Consider the following 23,597-nt stretch of genomic DNA (forward strand, 5'->3'; position numbering starts at 1 on the left):
TTTATTAAAAATTATGTTGGACTGCATTTAACCCACAATTTCATTCACACACGATCGCCCCCCTTCCCCCTCCAAGAGTAATAAAATAGAAAAATATTGTGACATTGCGTATAATTCTGTATAAATAATTAATGTGAATTTATTTAGTTCCACTATAGTATCAGATAGAGATATTAAAATAAAAATTACAAGCAGATTTTAAATTATGCAAAAGGAGGTTGAAAAATGTACTTATGTACTGTTACATATTTCGCCCTCCCCAAGAAAGGCTCCTGAATCCGCCTCTGATCTCGTTACGATCTAAAATTCTTATCTTCTTCAAAAAGTGACCTTATCAATCATGTAGCTATAAAAATCCTGCACACTAGGTGGACTTATCCATGACACACTAACAATGACTATTTCCACTAATGCAGCTGCATTGGGATGGGCCTAGTTGGGCCCTGTAACCGCCAGTCGAGTGTCAAGTGAGATGCCTTTTGTAAAATTTGCAAACGATTTACACGATGTCCGCGGTCGTGTGTTGAAACGATGACGGGAAGGAAGCCCGCGAAGCGAAACAGTGCCATTCACAACGTATGTAGGTACGCAAACAGAAACGTGAGAACAGCCGTCAGAAGGACGCGGCGGATCATTAATCATAACATCGGTATGGCGGTTTGCGACGATTTTACCAGAGGCTCGAATGTCGGCAGGTAAAATCGAGGAATCGCGCACTTGGTCGGTGTGCGCGCGCGCGCGCGCGCACGCCGCCGATGCTTCCTGCGATTAGAATCAGCCGTGAAGTGTGCTGAGCCGCTGAGCGCCAAAGAATAACGTCGATTAATGCGACTACGTGCACATCCGACATGCGGCTGGAGCGCCTTGTTAAAATGATCCTTCCTGAGTGAAACGCATGCGACTCGGCGCAATTCGAGGTTGCCTCCTCGGATTCGTGCACTAATTAACCCATTTTCGTCGAGATCGGTGATTCAGATTAGTCTTGGAACGTAAATCGCGATTGTTTCAACGACAAAACTAAGATAGGGATCATGGGTGACGCGAAAACCTCTTTTCCAATCCTGCGACATCATTGTAGGAAATATTAGAGCAGCCTGAGCAGGAACGTTAACCCCAAAATTGCACGCCATTTGAATTGTAACGTAAACCGTATGTAGTATAGGACAATAAGCTAGAAAATGACGGGCAAAGGCTACGCAGTTACTAGTCGAAACCTAAGTAGTAACTTTCCACTGCAAGAAATACCTAAATCGCCCATAATCAGTGGCGGATTTAATAAAAAAGCCCAGGTGGCAAAGGTTCCGAGGGGCCCATTTTTAGGGGAAAATGAATAGGTAGTTTACTAAAAACGGGCCAAGTGTGGTAATACGAAAAAGAATGTAGTGTTTGGACACCTACACCTAAGCATAATTTTTTTTTGAAGATGGGACCCAGCAGGGGCCTTCCGCGCAGGGGCCTAGGCGGCAACTGCTCATGAGCCGCCATGTTAAATCCGCCACTGCCCATAACCCTGAGAATGAAAGGGGAGGGCAAATATCGTTCGAAGAACATAATTGCAGTTGTATATTTTTAAGATAAAACAAAGCAACTTCTTAATTAAATGCGGAATACGAATTTACGTTACGCGTTTGTTGCCTGAAACGGGCTAGCAAAGTCATCGCGATACTTCAAGTCTCCGTCTTTCGCTCCAGTAGGTTCTCTGGGAAAAAGATGTTCGCAAAATGGCGACAACAGGCGCTGCCTGGCGCGATAACGCAAAACCGCTGGACAGTGTCGAGTCGAAGCTGCCCGATATTTTCCTCGATTGTTGAGGAAGGTTACCGAACCACGAGATCAGCCGAAGAGCCAGGAATTCTGAACTCCGTCGCAGGAGGCGCGCTTGGCAACCGTACCGCGCTGTCGCATACCGACGGTTACGTCTATTTCCGTCTTACAGGTATCACTGCCTTCCCCACCTACGACAGTCCGCCGTATCTACATATGATTGAGCAGCGACGCTACGTTGCGTGCCCCAAGCGTGAATGATTAAAGCACAGTAGCACAGGGTCCCTTCATCCCCTCGCGGCCAGGCGTACGCAAAGACAAACAGTGATAGCTCGACGGACGCGGCGTGCGGGCACTTGTCGCTCGAAGCCCAGCCGAACTCACTTGGGTGTCCGAACTACGGCTATAAGGAGGGCTAAGTGATCCGGGTATAAATAGCGGGCGTCGGGAAGCCATGTAACCGACGCGGCAGGAAAAGAGATAAACGGATCGCGATCTCATTGCCAGAGTGCGTGCGGGTCGGTAGGCTTCGATTGCCGATCGCCCGATTCAGCGGCGATAGGAAATGCACCGCGCGGGTTAATAGTCGCGGAGGAACGCTGAAACACCGCAGACGGCTGGCGGCGGACTGAGTTGAATCGCCCGCCGTGCGAAGCGCCAATCGTCGAGCACCGTGGGTCGTAGCTGCGTACTCCGCCAATCGTCCGTGATGCTGCACACGAGGACCCTCGCTGTCGTTGCAGCATCGTCTCTGGTCAATGAGAATGTCCTGCCATCGTGGCTCCTCCGTGTGTCCAGCTGCCGTGTCGCGTTCTCGCGCTTCACCGGTGACCGCGCCTTTTACCATGGCCCCATCACGCGGGAGGTTATGCTCGCGAATTATGCGAAGACACTCGAAAAATACAGATGTAAGTACCAACGCTGGCTGCGGCCATTTTACCGCCTCGGTCTCACTCCCATCCATGCTGGCGTGCCAGCGGTGCCAGACACTCTGCTCGCTCGCGCACGCTCAGTAACGCCGCACCGAGGCCCGCGCATGCGCGCCACCTATCCACAACGCACGCTTCGATATATGTTTCGAATCGATGGCACTGATGCGGGACCTTGATAGCAATGCCAGCTAGTGGATCGGGCGTCCGCGCGGATATTATAATTGACATGTCAATGAATCCCCCTCCTCAGGAAGCATTCGATTTATGTTTAAGGGCAATGCTATCAACTGTCGCGGGAACCCTCGCGTCCAAAGTAGTTGCATGCTCCTCGCCCAACCAACCTCCAACATTGTTATTGTAATTCCCACCGTATTTTGGCAGGTTCCCAAAATCTTTGATAGGTACGGCGCGTCGCGTACACCGAAGAACCCGCTGCCTTGAGGAATCGCGGTAATTTATAGACTCCGATGGAAACATAACCTTACACTTGGAATCTAATCCAGTACGATTACGCTAATGTGCTTGCGCTAATCAGTACAAGACGCTCGGTTTGAATACGTTCGGTTTAATCTTTCGATGTGTTATTCGGTGAGGTAATTAGAGGAAAGGTCGTATCAGAGATTCGTATCTAAAGCTAATTAGTAACAGAACACGGGACGGGCGAGAGGAACGGGCAAACAGACGAATCTACAATGGTGGGAATGTACTATTACCCGGCCGAAAGAAGATCCCCAAGAGGCGGGCTCGGGCGATACAGTCCGTCGCTATGACGATTGGTCGAATCACCTATTTGGGCACATTTTTAAAGACGCGGCACACGTATTTTGGTTATTGGCTGAAGTACGCACATACATTGTCGCACCGCGCGACGAAGAGAGCGAACAAAACACATCGAGATCGAGTGGAATAGAGAGATCTGACCGACGAGCGCCAAAGCAATAGCGTAGGCATCTCAGACGATTAACCATTAATATATAATAACATAAAAATTTCCTTATTTTTCACAATATATTCAGGAAAGTATTATCATTGGTTTGGTTAGATTTTTCTGATTAAAATAAGCCCAAACGCAATCTCGCACAGATTATTTGAAAAATAAGGAAATTTTTATGTTATTATATATTAATGGTTAACCATCTGAGATGCCTACGCTATTGTTTTGGCGCTCGTCGGTCAGATCGCTCTATTCCACTCGATCTCGATGTGTTTTGTTCGCTCTCTTCGTCGCGCGGTGCGACAATGTATGTGCCTACTTCAGCCAATAACCAAAATACGTGTGCCGCGTCTTTAAAAGTGTGCCCAAATAGGTGATTCGACCAATCGTCATAGCGACGGACTGTATCGCCCGAGCCCGCCTCTTGGGGATCTTCTTTCGGCCGGGTAATAGTACGTCTCGTGTCAAGCAGCATGCGCAACAAAACGAGACTTATCGCGAATCGAACAGGGTGAAGTAACGCTGCGCGTTATCCTGCTACGTAACTAAAAGTGTCCCGATACAAGGCCGCGCGAGCGGAGTCACGTGCACACGGATCGTATTCTGCGCTCGCGTTTACTCATCTTGATAGGCATATGCATCCGAGGAAACGCAGAACGTTGAATGGAGAGAGATAGCGCCGGTCTGTTTTCACGTTACACCGCGCCTGATGCAGAAAATGATAAGAGAAATAGACACATTAATGAGCATGCAAATAATCGCGATGTCACGCGAGATGAGGATACCTCACTTTAAATTATTCGCCTCAGATTCAGGCTAGACATGCATTAAGCAGGGATTCTCAACTAACAGCCCCAAAAGTATTTAAGATTTTTTTTGGAAAAAACTGTTGGTCATATTGAATTAAACTCTTTTGGGGTATAAGGAGGCATCTTTGAACTTGCAGAGAATATTTTTTTTTATGTCGATACTTCTTATTATTTATTAATTATTGTGGAATCTCGTCCCCCTCTTCGGCGATGTAACTCCTGCTGGCGGGATGTGTAGCACCTGTCACAGCCATCTGATTGCAAAAATAGTAGAGAATTCTTAAAGTTGGATAGTTTACGCTGGGATTGGTCCACTTTAAAGAACAAAATGAAAAATTGAAACAGCTATAGCGTTTGAAAGAAAAAGTTAGCTTTTCCGTAGACAAATTTTCCATATTATTTGTTGTATCGACGAAAAAGGTATTATAAATAAAAATTAAAATTTTAGGTCCAGTCCAAGCGTAAATTATTTAACTTTAAGAAAAATTTCTTCTTTTTGCAATCAGAGGACTGCGGCAGGTGCTACGCCTGACACCATCATCGTCGAAGAGATTCCACAATAATTAATAAAGAATAAGAAGGATCGACATAAAAAAAATATGTTTTGCAAGTTTAAAGATGCCTCCTTATATGCCAAAAGAGGTTAATGCAATATCAACAATAGCTTTTTAAAAAAAAATTATAATTTTTCGGGGACTGTTACACGAGAATCCCTCCTTAAGAAAATAAATCAATAGGTACATAAGGTTCTTTGTAATTTAGTTTTACTATTATCGAGTTAAATTCAAATAGGTAGGTACTTACTCAACAGATGTAAACACATATCTAGTGTATTATTGGACATGCATAACAATATTATTCTTCATTATATATAATAATTAGTTTCCTTGTTTAATACAAATATATTTGTTCATTATAATATCTATTTACATATGTATAAGCGGATACAAATAGCATATTCACACGAATAAACTAAGGGAAAACTTTAGGTGCATTTACAAGAAATTAATTTCCAAAAAAACTTTTGCCCGATGTGAGAAGTAACTAGGTACCTGCAGTCCGTGAAATACGGTATTGACGCTATCTGACTCGTTTTTAGCAAATTTTATACGTTATGATTCCATCACTCTTCCCGAACATACCTACCCACAAAGTCTGATAAAAATTGATCAGTTCGTTATCAGTTTACCAGGCACTACATCTCAGTCCTGAAATCCTGACGCCGTTCATTATCACTCTACGTACATCACAGATAAAACTAATCGATGAAACGTCTTATACAGCAAAGAAACTTCCTCAAGACGTGAGCCCAAAAGGGGTGTTCGCTTGCAACGAGCTCGACTTAAAGGAAGTGCAGGTCTATGGATTCGATTACGATTACACGCTGGCCTGTTACAAGCCGTCGATGGACTACCTGCTTTACAACCTCGGCCGCGACATGCTTATCCAGAGATACAAGGTACATGATTGTGTCTTAACCCCTTGAGTGGCATCCACTTTGGTGAAATACCATTCTAAATTAGTCCGTCCTTCCCGAGCGATTGCTTCAAACAGCAAAGTTTTATCCAGCTCGTTCTCGCGCTTTGAATATGCATAGGAATACTGACACTAAGGAACGTTTAAGTTTCTATACGTTCTATTACATCTTCGCGAGAATGCTACCAATCGATAGGCGAGGATTTGTCGATTAAAACGAGTCCCAACACGACTATAATCGGACTATTCTTTGTATACAGGGTGGCCCAATAATTCTGATCACTTGGAATAACTTCGTGTATTTTAGAGATATGGAAAAACTTTATTTACAAAAGTTGTGTGGTACAGACGGGGCTACAACTTGCCAGTAATATTTCTTCTTTAGATGGAGGGTTTTCAGAGATTTCAAGGTCGCCAATATTTTTTTATATGGCATGCTATATTCTTGTATCCCTAGTAAATTAGCGGATGTTTACATACAAGGTTATTCGACAATAGATAAAGGAGTGAAACAACGAGTCTTACATCATAAGAGGTGCTCGACGGGGCCCAGTGGGACGGATCGACACTTAGGCATTCGCTTCATTTTTTACATATTTCATCACTTATTGATTATAATCTAAGATTACAGGTAATATATTCTCTAATAAATACGATAATCATTTTTTTTCTCGTCGCTCTTTTTAACAATGGGACTCTTGATGTTGATTTCCATATATCCATATGGATCAGGGCTTATTAATAAATTATTTAGAACATCTTGATTTATCATTTTTCGGCTGCTCTTTTTGCGTATAATTCGCAGTAGGTTTTTAAATCTTTATTTCGGGCTTTCTGGGCTTCCTCTGTTAAATATTCTAAAAAAATTGTTAGCTTTCCATTTCTAGAAAATGATCAGCTTTTTACATTGGAATAGTTTTAGTTAGTCTTTTTCTTGCAATGAAACATATATAAATACTTATATTCTATTGTCAAATTAAGCCCGTACAATATGATTACTGGCATGTTATGGTCCCCTCTGTACCACATAACTATTTTAAATAAATTTTGTACCAACCAGCGGCCGTAGCCGTGATGGAAAACACCGGTTCTCGTTAGATCACCGAAGTTAAGCATCACGGGGCGGTGTACTGGGGAAAGATGGGTGACCACCTTTCTCCCGGTGCGCTGCTGCTGCTGGGACCCGAAAGAGAGAGGGGGGAAGAAATGGGACCTATAGTTCGTTGGGCAATATAAGCAAAAATTAGCTTGAAACGCCCATCCTGCTTAAAACACAGGAAAACAATAAAACATAACATAACATAAAAATTTTACCACATCTCTAAAATTAACAGAAATATCCCAGGTGAACAGAGTTATTGAACCACCCTGTATACTTCGAATCGCTTCGAAATTTCGTGCGAGGTCGATTTTACATTCACTTTAGACTCGTTTCCATTGGCACTACTCTTACGAGCACCCAAAACACAAGAATTTGAATTTTTCCGATGAAATTAACGATGACTCAGATTTGAGCGACGCGGCGCCGTTGGGTCGCGGAACTGGCGAGGCACAAGTTGACCCCCAAGCTTGTTTTAAAAGCCAAGTTTCCAGGAAATATCGACGCGAGAGCAGGCCCAGCTCCAAGTAACGGCTGGGATTCTATCGCAACGATGACACGCCGATACTTACCACGCGAATGTTTAAACGGGAGTGCGCTCATCGCGGAGCGCAAAGAACATCGTTGCGTCCACCTCCGAACAGAGCCGGCGAGAAACTTTCGAAACCGTGCCCCGGCGAGACTAATGCGAACAAGCGAACGAAACTTCCTAACTCGTTTCTGTTCGCGAGCTCGGCTCGTCAGCAGCGTTTTCTCGAAAATCAAGCGACAATTACGGGCGAAACGAGAATTTCAATTGAAACTTGACGGAAACTCGTTTAATCGGCTGTACAGTACCCCGAGGGAATCGCCGACCTCGAGTACAAGAAGGACTTCGCCGTTCGCGGCCTCCATTACGACATCGAAAAGGGCCTGTTGCTGAAACTCGACAGCTTCTTGCAAATCCAATTCGGCGCCGTTTACCGCGGTTTGCATCCAGTGCCCGACGACGAGGTCCTGCGGCTCTATAAAAACAGGATAATACCGATCGCCTATGTAGAGGCTCCTCACAAGCACTCTCACGTAAGCACACACGAGATGTATCAATATCTATCGTTTTGTCCAACCGAGCATTTCTGACTCCTGTCCTTTGGTTGCGAGAGTGATACGGAGTGTTGGTAGACGAACGACACCAAATTCTGCGCACGTGTAGTATTCACAAAAACATGGGGGCAAATCGAAAGTGCAGAGGGTGAAGCGTAAGCTTTTGCCCAGTTTATGCAGAAAGTCTGTTTGTTCTTGATAAATTCGTACAGTAGATTATAGTCTTCGAAATAAAGGCTATTGTCTTCTATGGTGTTAAGTCTTTCTGGTAATTGCTTGATTTCTCGTATGTGCATAGTCGGTTTTATTGCTCGTTAAGGGGTAATGCCACTCTGGAAATTCAGAATTTTTTAACCCTCGTCAGGCGGCGTAGGTGCAATTGTAACTTTTGCGTTTTTAAGTTAGGATAACTTTTTTCGAGAAGCCGTGGAGAGCTAATGTTTCGTGACATCTCTAAATTTTTTGTCTAGATTATATAGACCAAATTTAAAAAAAAATATATCTACCCCCTTCCGAGGTAGGGGGTCGAATTGAGGCTTTAGAATGGCTTTTTGAAGCTGATTTTTATCATTTCCCCAGTTTCTCTTTTCATTAAAAAATTATAATTATTGTGACTTCTGCCACTATTTTTTCATCTTTCTCAATTATACTATAGAGTACAGTAGTGCAGTTTATAGTGCTTTTAACACGGCAGTGTTAAGAACCCAGAGTAATACAAAATTTGGTGAAATCCTAGTTATTTTTAATATAATATTTTATATTCAAATTTTCAATTCTAGCCAAAGTTATATAATATTTTATATTATATTAAAGTTAGTTATGTTTAATATAATATTTTATATTATATTAAAGTTAGTTATTTTTAATATAATATTTTATATTATATTAAAGTTAGTTATTTTTAATATAATATTTTATATTATATTAAAGTTAGTTATTTTTAATATAATATTTTATATTATATTAAAGTTAGTTATTTTTAATATAATATTTTATATTATATTAAAGTTAGTTATTTTTAATATAATATTTCATATTAAAAATAACTAGTATTTCACCACATTTTGTATTACCCTGGGTTCTTAATACTGCCGTGTTAAAAGTACTATAAACTGCACTTCTTAGTATTCTTCTGTTAACATAGATAGTGCACACACTATACTTACATCCTAAAATAAGACATATATCTAAAGTATTATATTTCATTTCGAACTTCTGTGGAAAATTCCAGTGTGTGCAAATAATTTTGTAAATCAGTGGAGCTCAATGGAGCTTAACAATTTAACCCAACAGATTCCTAATAGAGGATATATAACAGAAGTGACTTGGGACCTAGAAACGGTTGGATTACAAATCTATATTGACTAACACTTTCCTTGTTTATTTCGATACGTACTACACGCTTGCAAAATTTGCCCAATGATTATACGAACATCTGTAATAGGCAGACATTCTGTAGATTCGTGACGATAAATGGCATCTAAAATCTTATGAATCACGCACACAGCTGTACCCTATTTTACCTTCGGTATCGTTCGAATGCCGAGAACGATGGTCTAAAAGTAGCGAAAGAATTAAAAGGAACAATGCAAATACGTGATGCACAGTAATCTTCACCTGTTTTATTTTTGAGGCTTCGTATTGACAACAACAGAGAGTACAATCCACTGTAAAGGATTTTAAAAGAGCCACACAGAAATGCGAGGTGATAACAGCAATGTTCGATGATGTAATCAAGTGCATGATTGTTTTGGCCTTCCTCCAAGGTTCATATCACGCATGTACACACACGTATTCATATGTTTTGCATCCCCGAGCAAGCAGCGTAGAACGTACGAACTTACAACGATTTAAACGTCTTCTATTTGTTTGCATGCCTCCATGCGTGTGTTTTTCATGATGGATTTTTTCAACGTGAAATACAGAAGGTAAGCACATATAATGTGTGCCTCCACCGAATGCACATAAAGCCTCTAACGTGTGTAAATAAAACGAAATGTCACTTCAGGAGGCATTGCACCGAACAAAAATGGTTCAACTGGCGGATTTATTCTCCGTGCCGGAAATGGGTCTTCTGTGCAACGTCACAGGCTACTTCCTGCGAAATCACATCGACTATCACCCTGAAATCCTCTTCAGAGACGTGAAGGTAACTGGGTATCGGCACACAAATGCCAAACCCAGTGGCGGATTTACGTAAAAAGGCCCAGTTGGCAAACGTTGAGGGGCCCATTTTTTCGGGAAAATGAAGAGGTAGTTTACTAAGAGGGGGTAAATGTACAGAGAAATATAGAAACAAAAGTGCTTGGATAAAATCATAATTTATTTTTTAAAACAGGGCCCTTGGGGGGGGGAGCTTAGAAGCTGGGCCCATTTTTCGGGAAAATGAAGAGGTAGTTTACTAAAAGGGGGTAAATGTACAGAGAAATATAGAAGCAAAAGTGATTGAATAAAATCATAATTTATTTTTTAAAACAGGGCCCTTAGGGGGGGGGAGCTTAGAAGCTGGGCCCATTTTTCGGAAAAGTAAAGCGATAGTTTACCGAAAACGGGCTCAGTGTAATAATACAGAAAAAGAATATAGTTTGGATAAAGTCATAATTTCTTTTTAAGGATGGGGCCCTGGTGGGGCTTTACGAGCAGGGGCCCAGGTGGCAACTGCTCATCAGCCCCCCTGTTAAATCCGCCACTGGCCAAACACCCACCCTAAAATTGTTGTCTTCCTAAAAATGGGCCCTTACTGTTCTCTTGTTTAGAACTCTGTGCAAAGTTGCCATCCTATAATGCACGGAATGGTGGTGCAAAATGTGTCGGACTACTTGGAGCAAAATAAGGAACTAAAGAGGTTCTTCGATAGACTTAAAAAGGCCAATAAGAAGATGTTTCTGGTAACCAATAGTCCCTTCCACTTTGTGTAAGTAAGATTGTAACTTAATGACTGAATACAAAGTAAGTCACCATAACTTAGTACTTACGAGACCCCTTTAATTTTCATATCACAGAAAATTGTTTCACGGAAAATATGTTTCCTTCAATGGGACATATGGAACAGTTGAAGTGAATTTTTTATGAGTCTCATGTTTTGTAAGATTCGCATTGACTTTTTTTTTTGTTAAATAGAGCATGGTATTCTTTTTATGTACAGCCCTGTAGATGATGCAGAGACAAATTGAACGATGTACGCACAGTGTCACGAGTTTATGGGTCTGCTCGTAACTAGCTACAGTGAGTAACGAAAATATTCGAACACTTTTTAAAATCGCATAACTTTTTTAAAATTGGTCCCAACGACATGAGTTTTTTTGGAAGCCAGAAGGATTAGTTTGCTAAGTGACGTGTTCCGTCGTTTTGAAAAAAATGCATTTGATCGGAATAGCAAAAAAAAAATAGTAAAGATCGACTTAGCAAACGTCACGTCACTTAGCAAACTAATCCTTCCAGCTTCTCAAAAAAATTCAAGTCGTTTGGATTAATTTTAAAAGAGTTATGCGATTTTAAAAAGTGTCCGAATATTTTCGTTACTCACTGTAACTTGAAATCTTACAAAACACGAGACTCCCAATAAATTTTCATCAACTCTTCGATGCGTACCATTAAGGGCGAATTTCACTTACGTCCAAATCGCCCGTGATTTTCATTAAGCTAGGTTTTCCTGTACGCGACTGAACGCATGGTCAAGAATTTCAAAGTCGATTTTCTCGAAAATGAAGCATGATACGACAAAAAGTTACTGTTTCTTTTCGACTTATAACAAGTAAATAAGTCGAGAAAAAGGAATAAAAGTTTTTGATATTGCGCTTCATTTTCGAGAAAATCGACTTTGAAATTCTTGACGATGCGTGCAGGCAGTCGCGTATAAGGAAACCTACCCTAATGTGGAATTCGCCCAAAATAAAACACATTTCCCTGAGACATTTATCCGTAATATGAAAACTGAAGTTGTTTGAGTCACGGGCGTCCGGAAGAGGGTGCAAAAGGGGCAGTTGCCCCTCCCTGGCTTTTGAGAAGAAATCGCTTATTTTTCAAAACTCATCTTTATTAAGTTTATACTAAAAAAGGGAATATTTTTAATTTCTGGTTTGAAATTTTTAATTAAATTGGCACTACCAAATGGGTTAAAAAATCACCCCAAAGTTGCCCCCCCCCCTGGAAATAAGTCTCTGGACGCCCTTGGTTTAAATAATAACTTATTCAGTAATAACTTACCTTGTATGTACATAGGTATATACCGGCGATGAAAAAAGTGGCCCACGTCATGTGTTCTTCGTTTTAAAATATTTGGAGTTTTCAGTTCGTGCGTATGAAAACGAAAATGATAAATTTAATTTTTCTAAATTTTTGACATGCGCCACCTTCGTAATCACCAGCACATGCGATGTTGCGGACGATTGATAGAGTTTGGCGTTATTTTTTAGTGACACGGGTATGAGATTCTTGGTTGGAGACGATTGGAAGGATTACTTCGATGTGGTGATAGTGCAAGCGAGGAAACCGAAATTCTTCACCGAAGAATCTCGACCCCTTCGAATATACGACGAAATCAATAGAACTCAGCTGTGGGATAGAGTTACCAAACTTGAGAAGGGGATGATCTACCTGGAGGTGAGTCGATATTCTTCGTTGTGAAATGGAAGTATACGAAAGATATACAGGGTGGTGTGAAAATCGGCTTTTCATTTTAAATCTGAACCCCGAGAGGGAAAATAAAGCGAAAAGGAATTTTGAAATTTACACAATTAACTACAACACGTGGAGTTTTGTTTACACTACTTTCTAAAAAGTATGCCCGGCACACGAAGTTCCACTTTGCAGATGCGAAGTTTCTTGTTAAAATATATTTCACGGCGCTTAAAGTCTTTTCAGTGATTCCCAAAATTTCTTGTCAAATATGCTTTCTACAGGTTTTTCAATGCTTATGGATTACTCATATAAATCTCTTTGTTCAGATAATAGCAAAAGAGAAAATCCAAATTATTTAATTTATTCCATTAGGAAGTTAAAGGTAATTATTCAATTAGAAAAATGCTTTTCTCTGCGAAATAAATTGTTACAATTTTCATTCAGTTGTTAGGGAATTAGTGATCCCTTTAAAGAAGTCGCTGCTGCAAAGTTTAATCCAGATTAAACCAAAATCAAATTAGCCACGTTTCAAGTGGGGAATCGATTTTCGTGCCACCCTGAAAATAAGAATTTAAACGATACTTCGATAGTACAAATGACGATAATAATTTAAAATGCAGGGCACGGTTAAACAATTGCAAGATATGACTGGCTGGCGAGGACATCAAGTATTATACTTTGGGGACCACCCTTATAGCGATTTAGCAGACGTAACTTTGGAGCACGGTTGGCGAACAGGGGCAATAATTAAAGAATTAACGGTAGATATACAACCAATAACATGATGCTTCGAAAACACCATTTCAGGGACTAAGCTTTCGTCATATTAGATTTTCAACCCTTCGTGGTCACGCGGGGTGTATCGCACCCCAGGCAATCTTTTTGCCAATATTTCTGTAAATTGTTAGATCTTAATAATAAACTTTAAATATTTGGCGAATTTTAACAAAAAAAGCGCTTTTATCCGCAACTATTTTTTTCAACTACAAATTTCTCATATCAAAATTTATACATATTTCTAGAAAAAGATCATTAAAGCATAACTGTACGAGTATTACGAATGAAAAATTATCCCTCAAAAGTTAAAAGATTAAAAAAATACGAAAATGGTAACTAACATCTGGCTATCCGGGTCATAAAAGAAGTTTGTTTCAAAGAAATTTACTTCTAATGCTCATTAAAACTTTGAGTGGCGCGAAGCTCTAATAAAAGCCTTGAAAAAGGACACTTGGACGAAGACTTTCGATAGCCTCCAGAAAATATGAACGTGAAGGCTGGCCGAAACCGTGCGCAAGCTGCAAATCCCACGTGAGAACGTGCCAACGCCAGTCAAAGTGTTAATATAAATATAAAAGACACATAGCTACTAGACATTATAAGATATTCTATTAGCGTGTTTATTGGCGTTACAGCACGAAATCTCGACACTGAACAACCCCAAGTTCAAGGAAAACGCGAATTGGCTACAAATGCTAACCGGATTGATCGAGGAGCATCAGGATTACGAGGGGCCAGATGTGGAACCAGTACTCAACGAATGGATCAAGGAAAGGGATGAATTAAGGAACGAGATAAAACGTGTGTTTAATGAGCAATTTGGCTCCGTGTTCAGAACATATCACAATCCCACCTATTTCTCGAGGAGACTTTTTAGGTTTGCCGATATTTACATGAGCTCGATCACGAACCTGTTGGAATACTCAACGAGCCACACGTTTTATCCGAGGAGAGGCGTAATGCCACACGAGTATACAAGTTATTTCGTCTAATACAGTCGTAAATTTAGACTTACAAGTAGATATATATATATATATACATATTTGCTACGTTTCTTGAAACACATTACAAGCTTACCAAGCAAAATATCAAAAATATTCTTGACAAACTAGATATCTTTGTAAAATAGAAATCTCCAAGGTCAGATACTCAAAACGCATTTTCGTTTTATGCAAATTAAAAAGACTGCCAGACTGCTTAAAATGATCATGGATTAGGGAAGAGTGAACCAGTAACCGTGAATTAGTTACTTTGTTCAAGTGTATTTTATATAGATAAAGTACAAACTATAAACCCATAATTATGTAGATAAAGTAAATGGAATAGTTAATCTACTTAATAGTACCGCTGCGCATGTCTTGCCAATGTATAATAATAATTTTACTGTTATATGTACACTGTATAATATATGAAGGTTTCTCTAATTGGCACGGCAAGTTTTAGTGCAGAGGTCACGATGGTACAAAACAAAAATTATAGGCATTGCGTAAGTAGTTCGTAGCTAAAGTGGAGAAACAAGCGCTTCGAGCAAAGAAGAGTGAGATCATTGAAAGAAAACTATAACAGAAGATTACTGCTTGTTGAACATTTAAAATTCTGCTGTAATTCATATGTTTTATTCTTCATGGTAAATAGATATATGTATAGTTTATTCAGGTACAAAAATTTATCGTATTAAGTATTAAAAATGACAAAGTCTATTATCAAAGCGCATATATATATATATACCTACGATATATATATATATATATATATATCGTAGGTGAGATTATTGCAAAAGTGAACGTGTGAAACTTATTTTCTGATGTTCTCGATTAGTATAGTACAATTTACGCTAAATAGGATACAAAAGTTTAAGTTGATAGGGTTGTTCCTAAGTAGTAACTGTGATTATACTCCGACCGAACATATTTTCGTCTTTATCATAATAAAATTCTAATATCCGGGTATGAATAGGAAGAAAAAAAATGAATTTGTAAGAAAAAAATCTTATCGGAATAGCAAGATTTGTCTCACATTTTTCGCCGTCTCCGAAAACGAACATAGTGTTTACAATGAATGTGTTCAGTGTTTACAAATGATTATAATAGTCAATAAAGGTAATTACCTATATCAAATTATTACAGTGTAATACTTCTACTTGCTTCTTTCTAAAGTTAATTTGTTGCACTCCTCACCAAAGTATGTTAATCGATTTTATAATCAATAATTATAATAATTTTTATAACAAATTTCGTTTTATAATTAATTAAATTTCGTTCTGGATACAAAATATATGTATATTGATTTATAAATTACATCACTTCCACATCATTCATCAACTCATCTCACTTGTTCCTGTTTACTGGCGTTAAAAATTACAACCATTTTCCTGTAAAATTCTGGTTTTACGAAATAACACGGAACGATCTTGTGCTAATATTCTGTGCGAGAATATTTGTTACATGTACTTAATGAAGTAAACAGCCGCAATCATTAGCAAATAACAAAACGATGGAAAGTGAAGGGATGTGTAAATTATTATTGAATTTTCGTAACACAAACGAGTGATTCGTAAAGCAATTCTAGAGTTATATCTTTAATCCTATTGTATGAGCAAATAAAATTTGTAGGAGAGCTTATCATCTTATAGGATTTAATTTATAAATAATATTACTATATGATAAATAAATAATACAGCTACGAACATAAAAAAGTAACGGAGGGAACATACCTAGTATGTCATAACTTATTTCATTAGGATATTTATAGTAGAAAGAGAATTAACAAATTCAGAAGCAACGAAATATAAAATGAAATCAATTCTGAAATCGAATACGTTATGCTCAACATTACAGATTCGTGTGTCAAATAACATCATACATTCATATCCTTGTTTTTCTGATGCAAACAAACTGCGGATATGTCATAACATAAATTAATTATACTCGAACAATAATATCCGTTATAAACTAATTATTCGCTATAACTCCGTCACGTCGTGCGCCTAATTGCAGAAATTAATTATGAAACTATTAAAGAATAGTTGGAAAGAATTACTATTTGGAAGAAAGTTTTAATATATCTACATTGGTACATATTAAAAAGAAAAGCTGTAGAAACTGTAACGAGTGTTGAAGAGCATTATGTGCAACACATTTCGTGTATTTTATAAGAAAATGCCCGCAGATCTCATACACAAATGATACCAGTGTGGTTGTATAAATTATTCAAATATATTTAAACAAATATCAGAGATTACAGTATTTACATAAAGTTCTCTCACATTCATGCGAACACAACACGGGCACAGCATTGTCCTACATGTTTTTATGAATATCGAAAACAACCACTGCACAGTGTAAGTACATACTACGCTATCCATACTTAACGAGTGGGTCTCCGCTCCGACCAGTGAAATCGTGGGACGTGGGATAAATGCTTACCCCCCACTATGACCTACCGTCGTCTCCCAATATGTCCTACCGTCGTCCCCCACTTACTTCCCATCGCATTGCACACAAGCATGTCCCTACTCCTGTCCATGTGAGCTGTCTGCGGGCTGCCGCATAGCATGTATAGACGGAGCAGAAGCTGGGACTATCGGCGAACGGAACGGTAGGCTTGGAGGGGAAAAGGCAGAGGTCAGATACAGGCACGTCGGGTTAGCTTCGGAAGCATTCGGTACATATGCACTGCGTTACCCGATTTGCTTGTATCGCTCCCCTTACCGCGAATCTTACACACCCCCTCAGCTTACGCTCTGTCTATATATGCTATGGGGGCTGCCGAGCACACGGACAGGAGTAGGGATATGCTTGTGTACAGTGCGATGGGAAGAAAGTGGGGAATGGCGGTAGGCCATAGTGGGAGACGACGGTAGGTCATAGTGGGGGTAAGCATTTGTCCCACGTCCCACGATTCTGGCATCAATGGCTCCAGAGATAGGAGCGACGGGGCCGCAGTGATGGAGGGGGAAATACCTACAGGAGCGGTGGTAATGTGTGCGTGACTGACGCTGGCGCAGTTCATGCACACATGACCACCACTCCTGTATGTTTTGTTTGCCTCTCCATTCACTGCGGCCCCATCGCTCCTAACTCTGACTGGCTCCGACCACTGCGTCGGCAAAAGATGACACTCGTAGTGTATTGTTCTAATCATCGCACTATCTGAAGCTAAACTCAATAAATCCACAGCCCGCCGCAACATTCAGATGGCAGTGTCACCGCCATACATCCTATGGTTTTATTAAAATGCAACTTTAATACGATTTTCGTTTCACACGTTGACGGTACGAAAATTCCACGGGGGACTAAATATCTACGTATTCAGTCTGTATCAAGTACAATGTTTCTATTGATTGTTCAGTAAGCCATCTACTCAAAGTTATCATATTTTACATCTTCCCTTATAAATTATCATAAATAACTTATCAAGTTTACGTATACATATTATTTGCGTTATATGTATATGTTAAATTTTAATAGCTACCTTAATAAGTTATTGACTGAGAAATCATAGCAAAACCATTATGATGAGCAATGATACAGACAGCAATTTAGTTTTTAATATCGTCGCGATATTTTGCGATGGGTTTCCCCTTCTAATTGGTCGGCTATTTGAATTACTGACTGATTAACAAATTCTATGAACAACCTTCGGATTCCATCGTGATGCAAGACGTACGGCTACCGACGAGGTAGATCAGCAAAACTAAATCTCAGCTAAAGTAGCAAACATCATGTCGCGTATAAAGCGACAATGTGATAATTCAGGAATTTTACTTGGGCTAGTACCATGAGATTGAAATAACGGCTAATTGAAATGGAACTTAAATTGGAAGGGGGAACCATGGAAGTGATGGAATTCTTGGAAGGAATTGAAACCTTGTTGATGCTTTCCCGACTCCGGATCTAAAGGATCTTCTCCTTGGTCAAACTTCGCTCTTTTCTCATCGTCAGTCAATACTTCTTTGGCAGCGGCAATATCAATAAACTTCTTCTCCGCGCGTTTCTTTTCCTCTCCTTCTTGAAAGTTATCAGGATGCCACTTCTGCGCAGCTTTTCTATACGCTTTAATAATGTCCCGTTTCGATGCTGTTCTTGGCACACCTAGAATTTCATAGTAATCTCGCGATTCGGAAAACTTCTGGCGCTGCTGAGCTTTAAGAAGACCCTGCTTTGCCCTCTGCAGACTCGGCTCCATTTCTAACGCATCTTTAAAGCCTCGTATTGCTTTGTGAAAGAAGTAGATTATGTTAGCAGATTATATCAGCGACAAATAAATCTGGTCTATTACACAAATTCAACTTACCATCATCGAACATTTCAGCTGCAAGATATGCTTCTGCACGGTAACAATATATTGTAGGATTTTTTCGTATATCCAGTGCTTCTTGGCAACTCTTAAATGCCTGATTTAGCTTCGAGCTACTAGCGTAGCATTTGCAAAGCAGTTCATGCGCAGTGAAACGCACATTATCCACTGTTGGTTCAAGTTTAAGTATACGCGTGGCTAGGCGTATGCACGTATCGTGGTCCGCAGTGTTTTCTGACTCATTTAGCAGCTTTGCTATTTCTTTGACTTTCTTGTAAAATGAAAAACACTTCGTGTGTTCTGGATCGAGTTTTAAACATTCTCGAATTTCCCTAAACGTTTACAATATTTATTGCGATGCTCTATAATGCGAAAAAAAGTGATCTTACAGATATATAATACAGAATTGTGGCTTACTTTAATGATTCTGTTACTTCTCCAAGACGATAGTGCAGAGTGGCTAACTTAAAAAATCCTTGCGTATTATCGGACTGCAGCTTAGTTGTAGAACGCACATCGGAAATAGCACTGATGTAGTTCTCGAGAGCTTCGTAGCATTCTGCTCTACGTTCCCTGAGCTCAGCAGCCCATGGACATATCTCAATAATCCTGGAAAGTTGCTGTACAGCTTCTGCATAGTCGCCATTCTTCATTAATCTATCTACAGTATTTAAATCTTCCTGTGCAGGTGCTACCTTATATAAGCTATTTAAGGCATCTACATTCTGTGGTTCAACTGCCAACTGCAAAATAGTAAAAACAATAGATGGTAGTACAATATCATAATTATTAATATTTACTGTTGCATAGGGCTGTACTTCGCAGGTGCCAGGATTAGCCACGTAATTCAAAACTGAATAAAATTGCGCGCATTCAAACTTCAAGTGAGAATGGAAAATTTCGAAACTTGAAGTTTGAATGCGCGCAATTTTGTTCAATTTTGAATTACGTGGCTAATCCTGGCACCTGCGATAGGGGTACTCATAATGATTAAGAATCAGCTTGTTTTTTTGTTTCAGATGAGTCTGTGAGCTTAAATCACTCCTGCCAGGGAGGTATTTCTTTCAAAGGCGCGATTTTTAACTGCAGATAACACTGAATAAACACAATTAAAAGTGTATTTAAAAAATTGTTCCGTATACATTACGGTATAATTCCGACTAATAAAGTTCTGTACACTTCAGGTTAAAAAATTTAAATTGAGCGCGCCCCTTATTTTCATCATGTTTCGTATCGGTAAGAAAGTCGCCGGTAAAAAAGGGGTCTGAACTAGGACTGGGACTATTCGAATAATTTAATATTCGAATATTTTACAAGTATTCGAATGCTACGAATAAACTTCGAATATTTGAGTATTCGAATAGTATGGTGTGAAGTGGGTCAAAATTAGCTTACAAGATTTCACCCTGAAAAATGAACCTAAAGAACTTGATTTATAATTCACACCATACTATTCGAATACATCAGTATTCGAATACTTAAATATTCGAATAGTATTCGAATACTTGGATATTCGAATTCTTAAATATTCGAATACTTGGATATTCGAATAGTATTCGAATACTTGAATATTCGAATTCTTAAATATTCGAATACTTGGATATTCGAATTCTTAAATATTCGAATACCTGGATATTCGAATAGTATTCGAATATTTGGATATTCGAATTATATTCGAATACTTGGATATTCGAATTATATTCGAATACTTGGATATTCGAATTATATTCGAATACTTGGATATTCGAATTATATTCGAATACTTGGATATTCGAATTATATTCGAATACTTGGATATTCGAATTATATTCGAATACTTGGATATTCGAATTATATTCGAATACTTGGATATTCGAATTATATTCGAATACTTGGATATTCGAATTATATTCGCCAAATAATTGGGCAACTGAAGTATTCGAATATTCGAATACTGAAAAATTCGACAAATAGTCCCAGCCCTAGTCTGAACCCTGATAGGGCTGGCTGCGATGCTGGGAGTCCTGCCCTCGTGGGCACGACTCCCAACGCCTCAGTATCGAAACTCTAAATTTTTTTCATAAGACATAATATATAATATTCTATAATACATAACTATAACGTATAATATTTTATAATATAAGTACCAAAGGCAATCAAATTGTTAAAATAAGTTTATACCCATTTTCTTGTGAATAAAATAACCGGTTCGGAACAAAATTTGTTTTTCGTTCTGATGGAAACGAAATATTTTTCAGCAGGAACGATATTAACCGAAACGAAAGTATTATCATCGGAGCTGAACCGAAACGAAACAAAAAAACATTTCGTTCCAGGTCCCTGATACAGAGTGCTTCAGAGGTTTTCATTCAAACTTTGCCAGTGTGTTGTACAGCTGAGAATAAGACTAAAATGTTGTGTAATAAAAAGTCCATAAACGATTTATTACAAAGTTATGACAAAAATACGAAACTTGAAGGAACACTGACCCTGTGTTTACATTTCAGTGTAGCCCGCCTTTATCGACATATCCTTGAATTTGCATCCCCAGATAACATAAACATTACGTATCTAGCCTTACCCTGTATTGAACTAACAAGGGGAGGCCGCGACATCTGCGTCACGGACATTGATGAAACTCATATATGTTGTAGTGTAGGTGTAGCAGACCAATATATGTCTCACATGTTGGGTCCACTACCCCAGAGTTTCCGAAATATTAATAAAATATCTATTTCGGTTCTCCAAACGGTTATGAAGAACCTTTATTCTGAATAACTGTTATGAAGAACCGAAATTTCCAACTATTATCTGTTTCAGTTATGGTTCCTATTTCCTTCCTCATATCGGTTCCATAACCGTTATTTTTTCGGTTCTATAGCGGTTCCGAAACGGTTCTAGAATCAATTCTTGTATCGACTTTTCCCTAATTGATATCGTTAATTATTGTAGCTGTAGATTGCTGTATATGTGCATATTCTTTACAAAATCCTTATAGAAAAAGAGGAAACATTTGTACATATCATATATAATAAAGCACTGAAATAAATAAATCAGCTACATATTTTTTACATTCACACACACTATATCATTCAGAATAGGATGTTAAAAGTTTTTCCTGTTTCTATAAGGATTTTGTAAAAAAGATGAACATCTACAGCAATCTACAGGTACGATAATGAATATCAATCAGGGAAAAGTCGATACAAGAATTGATTCTGGAACCGTTTCGGAACCGATATAGAACCGAAAAAATAACGGTTATGGAACTGATATGAAGAGGGAAATAGGAACCGTAACTGAAACAGATAATAGTTGGAAATTTCGGTTCTTCGTAACAGTTATATGGAATAAAAGTTCTCCATAACCGTTTTAATCGGAACCTTTACATAACAGTTTTAAACAGTTATTTTCAGAACACTATAACATATATGAGATTCATCAAAATCCGTGTCCCAGATGTCGCGGCCTCCCCTTGTAAGAGAAAGAGTAGTATCGTGTCCTTCGTGTTTTATATTTCTCTTGTAACAGTGTAATAAATCATTTACACAGTTGTTTTTCTTACATAACATGCTGGTCTCATTTTCAGCTGTAAAACACACTGGCAAAGATTTTACGGAAATTCCTGGGACACCCTGTATAGCGAATTACCAGGCAATGAAAAATATCGCAAAACCATACTTACCACATTTCGAAAATCTGCTTTTGCTTTATCAAATTGAGCTTGTTTAAGTAACACATTACCGCGCTGCAATCTCGCGGATGTAAAGTCTGGCTTCAATTCCAAAACCTTGTCAAGATCTAGCAGTGCAAATTTAGCTTTACCTAATGCTAAATAAACTGTACCTCTCTTGTAGTATGTCAGATAATTATTTGGATCTCCCTCTGGAATGATAGCTTGCTTTAGCATTCTAAACGAATGGAACTTAAAAATCGGCCGTTAATTTTCGGACACTTGTAACGGAAAATAAATGATTACAAAACGTTCGAAGGGAGACGACTTTGAGCAGAACTTACCAACAGCTGCATGATAATGCGACAATGCATCTTGCAACTGACCCTTCGCTAGGAATTCTCTACCTAATTCCAAGTGCCTGTCAATCTCTAATTGAGAGACACTTCCAACCACTGTAACACAAGCTGATTAAGTATCGCATTCGTAAAATAGTTAGGGGAATCGTGGATACCGCAGGTTAGGATTATTTACCGTCTAAAGACAGGTCCAGCAAGACGAGTAATAAACCACAATGGTACATGACTGATTTCACAATTGAGCCGCGATGATACGGCTCACTTCAATAAATAAGAAAACAGACTTGCTGGCTTTAGAAGCTCCACTCAACCACCAGATAACAGAAAACTATTCAGCCACACCGCCATTGCGATCGTGGTCTCATACGATTGGTCCAAGTTGCTCGAACAGGAATCGGCTTCCCCCACCGCTGCCACATACTAGTCACTATAAAATTCAGATACCATACCTCCACTATTAGCAGATCCATAGAGCAGATCTGAGCAGATCATCCAAGATCATCCATGATTGTCCACGAGCATCCGTTCGGGCAGCTCTCTTACATTGGGAGCGATCAAAGAGAAATTTACTCCGCGCAGTGACTCGTACAAATTGTCACAGACGCGGCAATCAATGTCACAATATCTCGTAGAGGTTGTTCCACGAAATACGAAATTATAAAAATCAAAGAATCCGCGAATGAAGGTTTGTTGAAAATTTATTTGCTTCCAGACATGTTTCACGCTTTTTCGAAAATATAAAATAATGAAAATACACATTCCGCGAGACTATAAGATTGCTATTTAAATATTGA

General features: G+C 39.1%; 2 protein-coding genes and 1 long non-coding RNA gene across 3 annotated transcripts; 2 read left to right on the forward strand and 1 right to left on the reverse strand.

Annotated features, from left to right (window-relative positions):
• Positions 1-1,895: 1,895 nt before the first annotated feature.
• On the forward strand, positions 1,896-15,625 carry Nt5c (5' nucleotidase C). The gene is made up of 8 exons (XM_076830646.1): positions 1,896-2,672; positions 5,723-5,898; positions 7,849-8,076; positions 10,106-10,246; positions 10,854-11,011; positions 12,513-12,699; positions 13,338-13,478; positions 14,130-15,625. The coding sequence occupies exons 1-8, from the start codon at positions 2,474-2,476 to the stop codon at positions 14,484-14,486; spliced, it is 1,587 nt and encodes a 528-aa protein (XP_076686761.1). The 5' UTR covers positions 1,896-2,473; the 3' UTR covers positions 14,487-15,625.
• A 1,065-nt stretch (positions 15,626-16,690) lies between these two features.
• Positions 16,691-23,178, reverse strand: P58ipk (dnaJ homolog subfamily C member P58IPK). Its single transcript, XM_076830647.1, has 6 exons — positions 22,979-23,178; positions 22,789-22,899; positions 22,457-22,656; positions 19,210-19,535; positions 18,790-19,124; positions 16,691-18,710 (listed from the first exon to the last, which is right to left on the reverse strand). Exons 1-6 carry the CDS (start codon positions 23,025-23,027, stop codon positions 18,292-18,294), a joined length of 1,440 nt encoding a protein of 479 aa, XP_076686762.1. The 5' UTR covers positions 23,028-23,178; the 3' UTR covers positions 16,691-18,291.
• On the forward strand, positions 19,423-19,985 carry LOC143378725 (uncharacterized). The gene is made up of 2 exons (XR_013088341.1): positions 19,423-19,561; positions 19,812-19,985. It is a non-coding gene; the product is annotated as an uncharacterized LOC143378725 (long non-coding RNA).
• Positions 23,179-23,597: the final 419 nt, after the last annotated feature.

This window comes from Andrena cerasifolii, chromosome 2, assembly GCF_050908995.1.
Source record: "Andrena cerasifolii isolate SP2316 chromosome 2, iyAndCera1_principal, whole genome shotgun sequence".
NCBI classification, from domain to species: domain Eukaryota; kingdom Metazoa; phylum Arthropoda; class Insecta; order Hymenoptera; family Andrenidae; genus Andrena; species Andrena cerasifolii.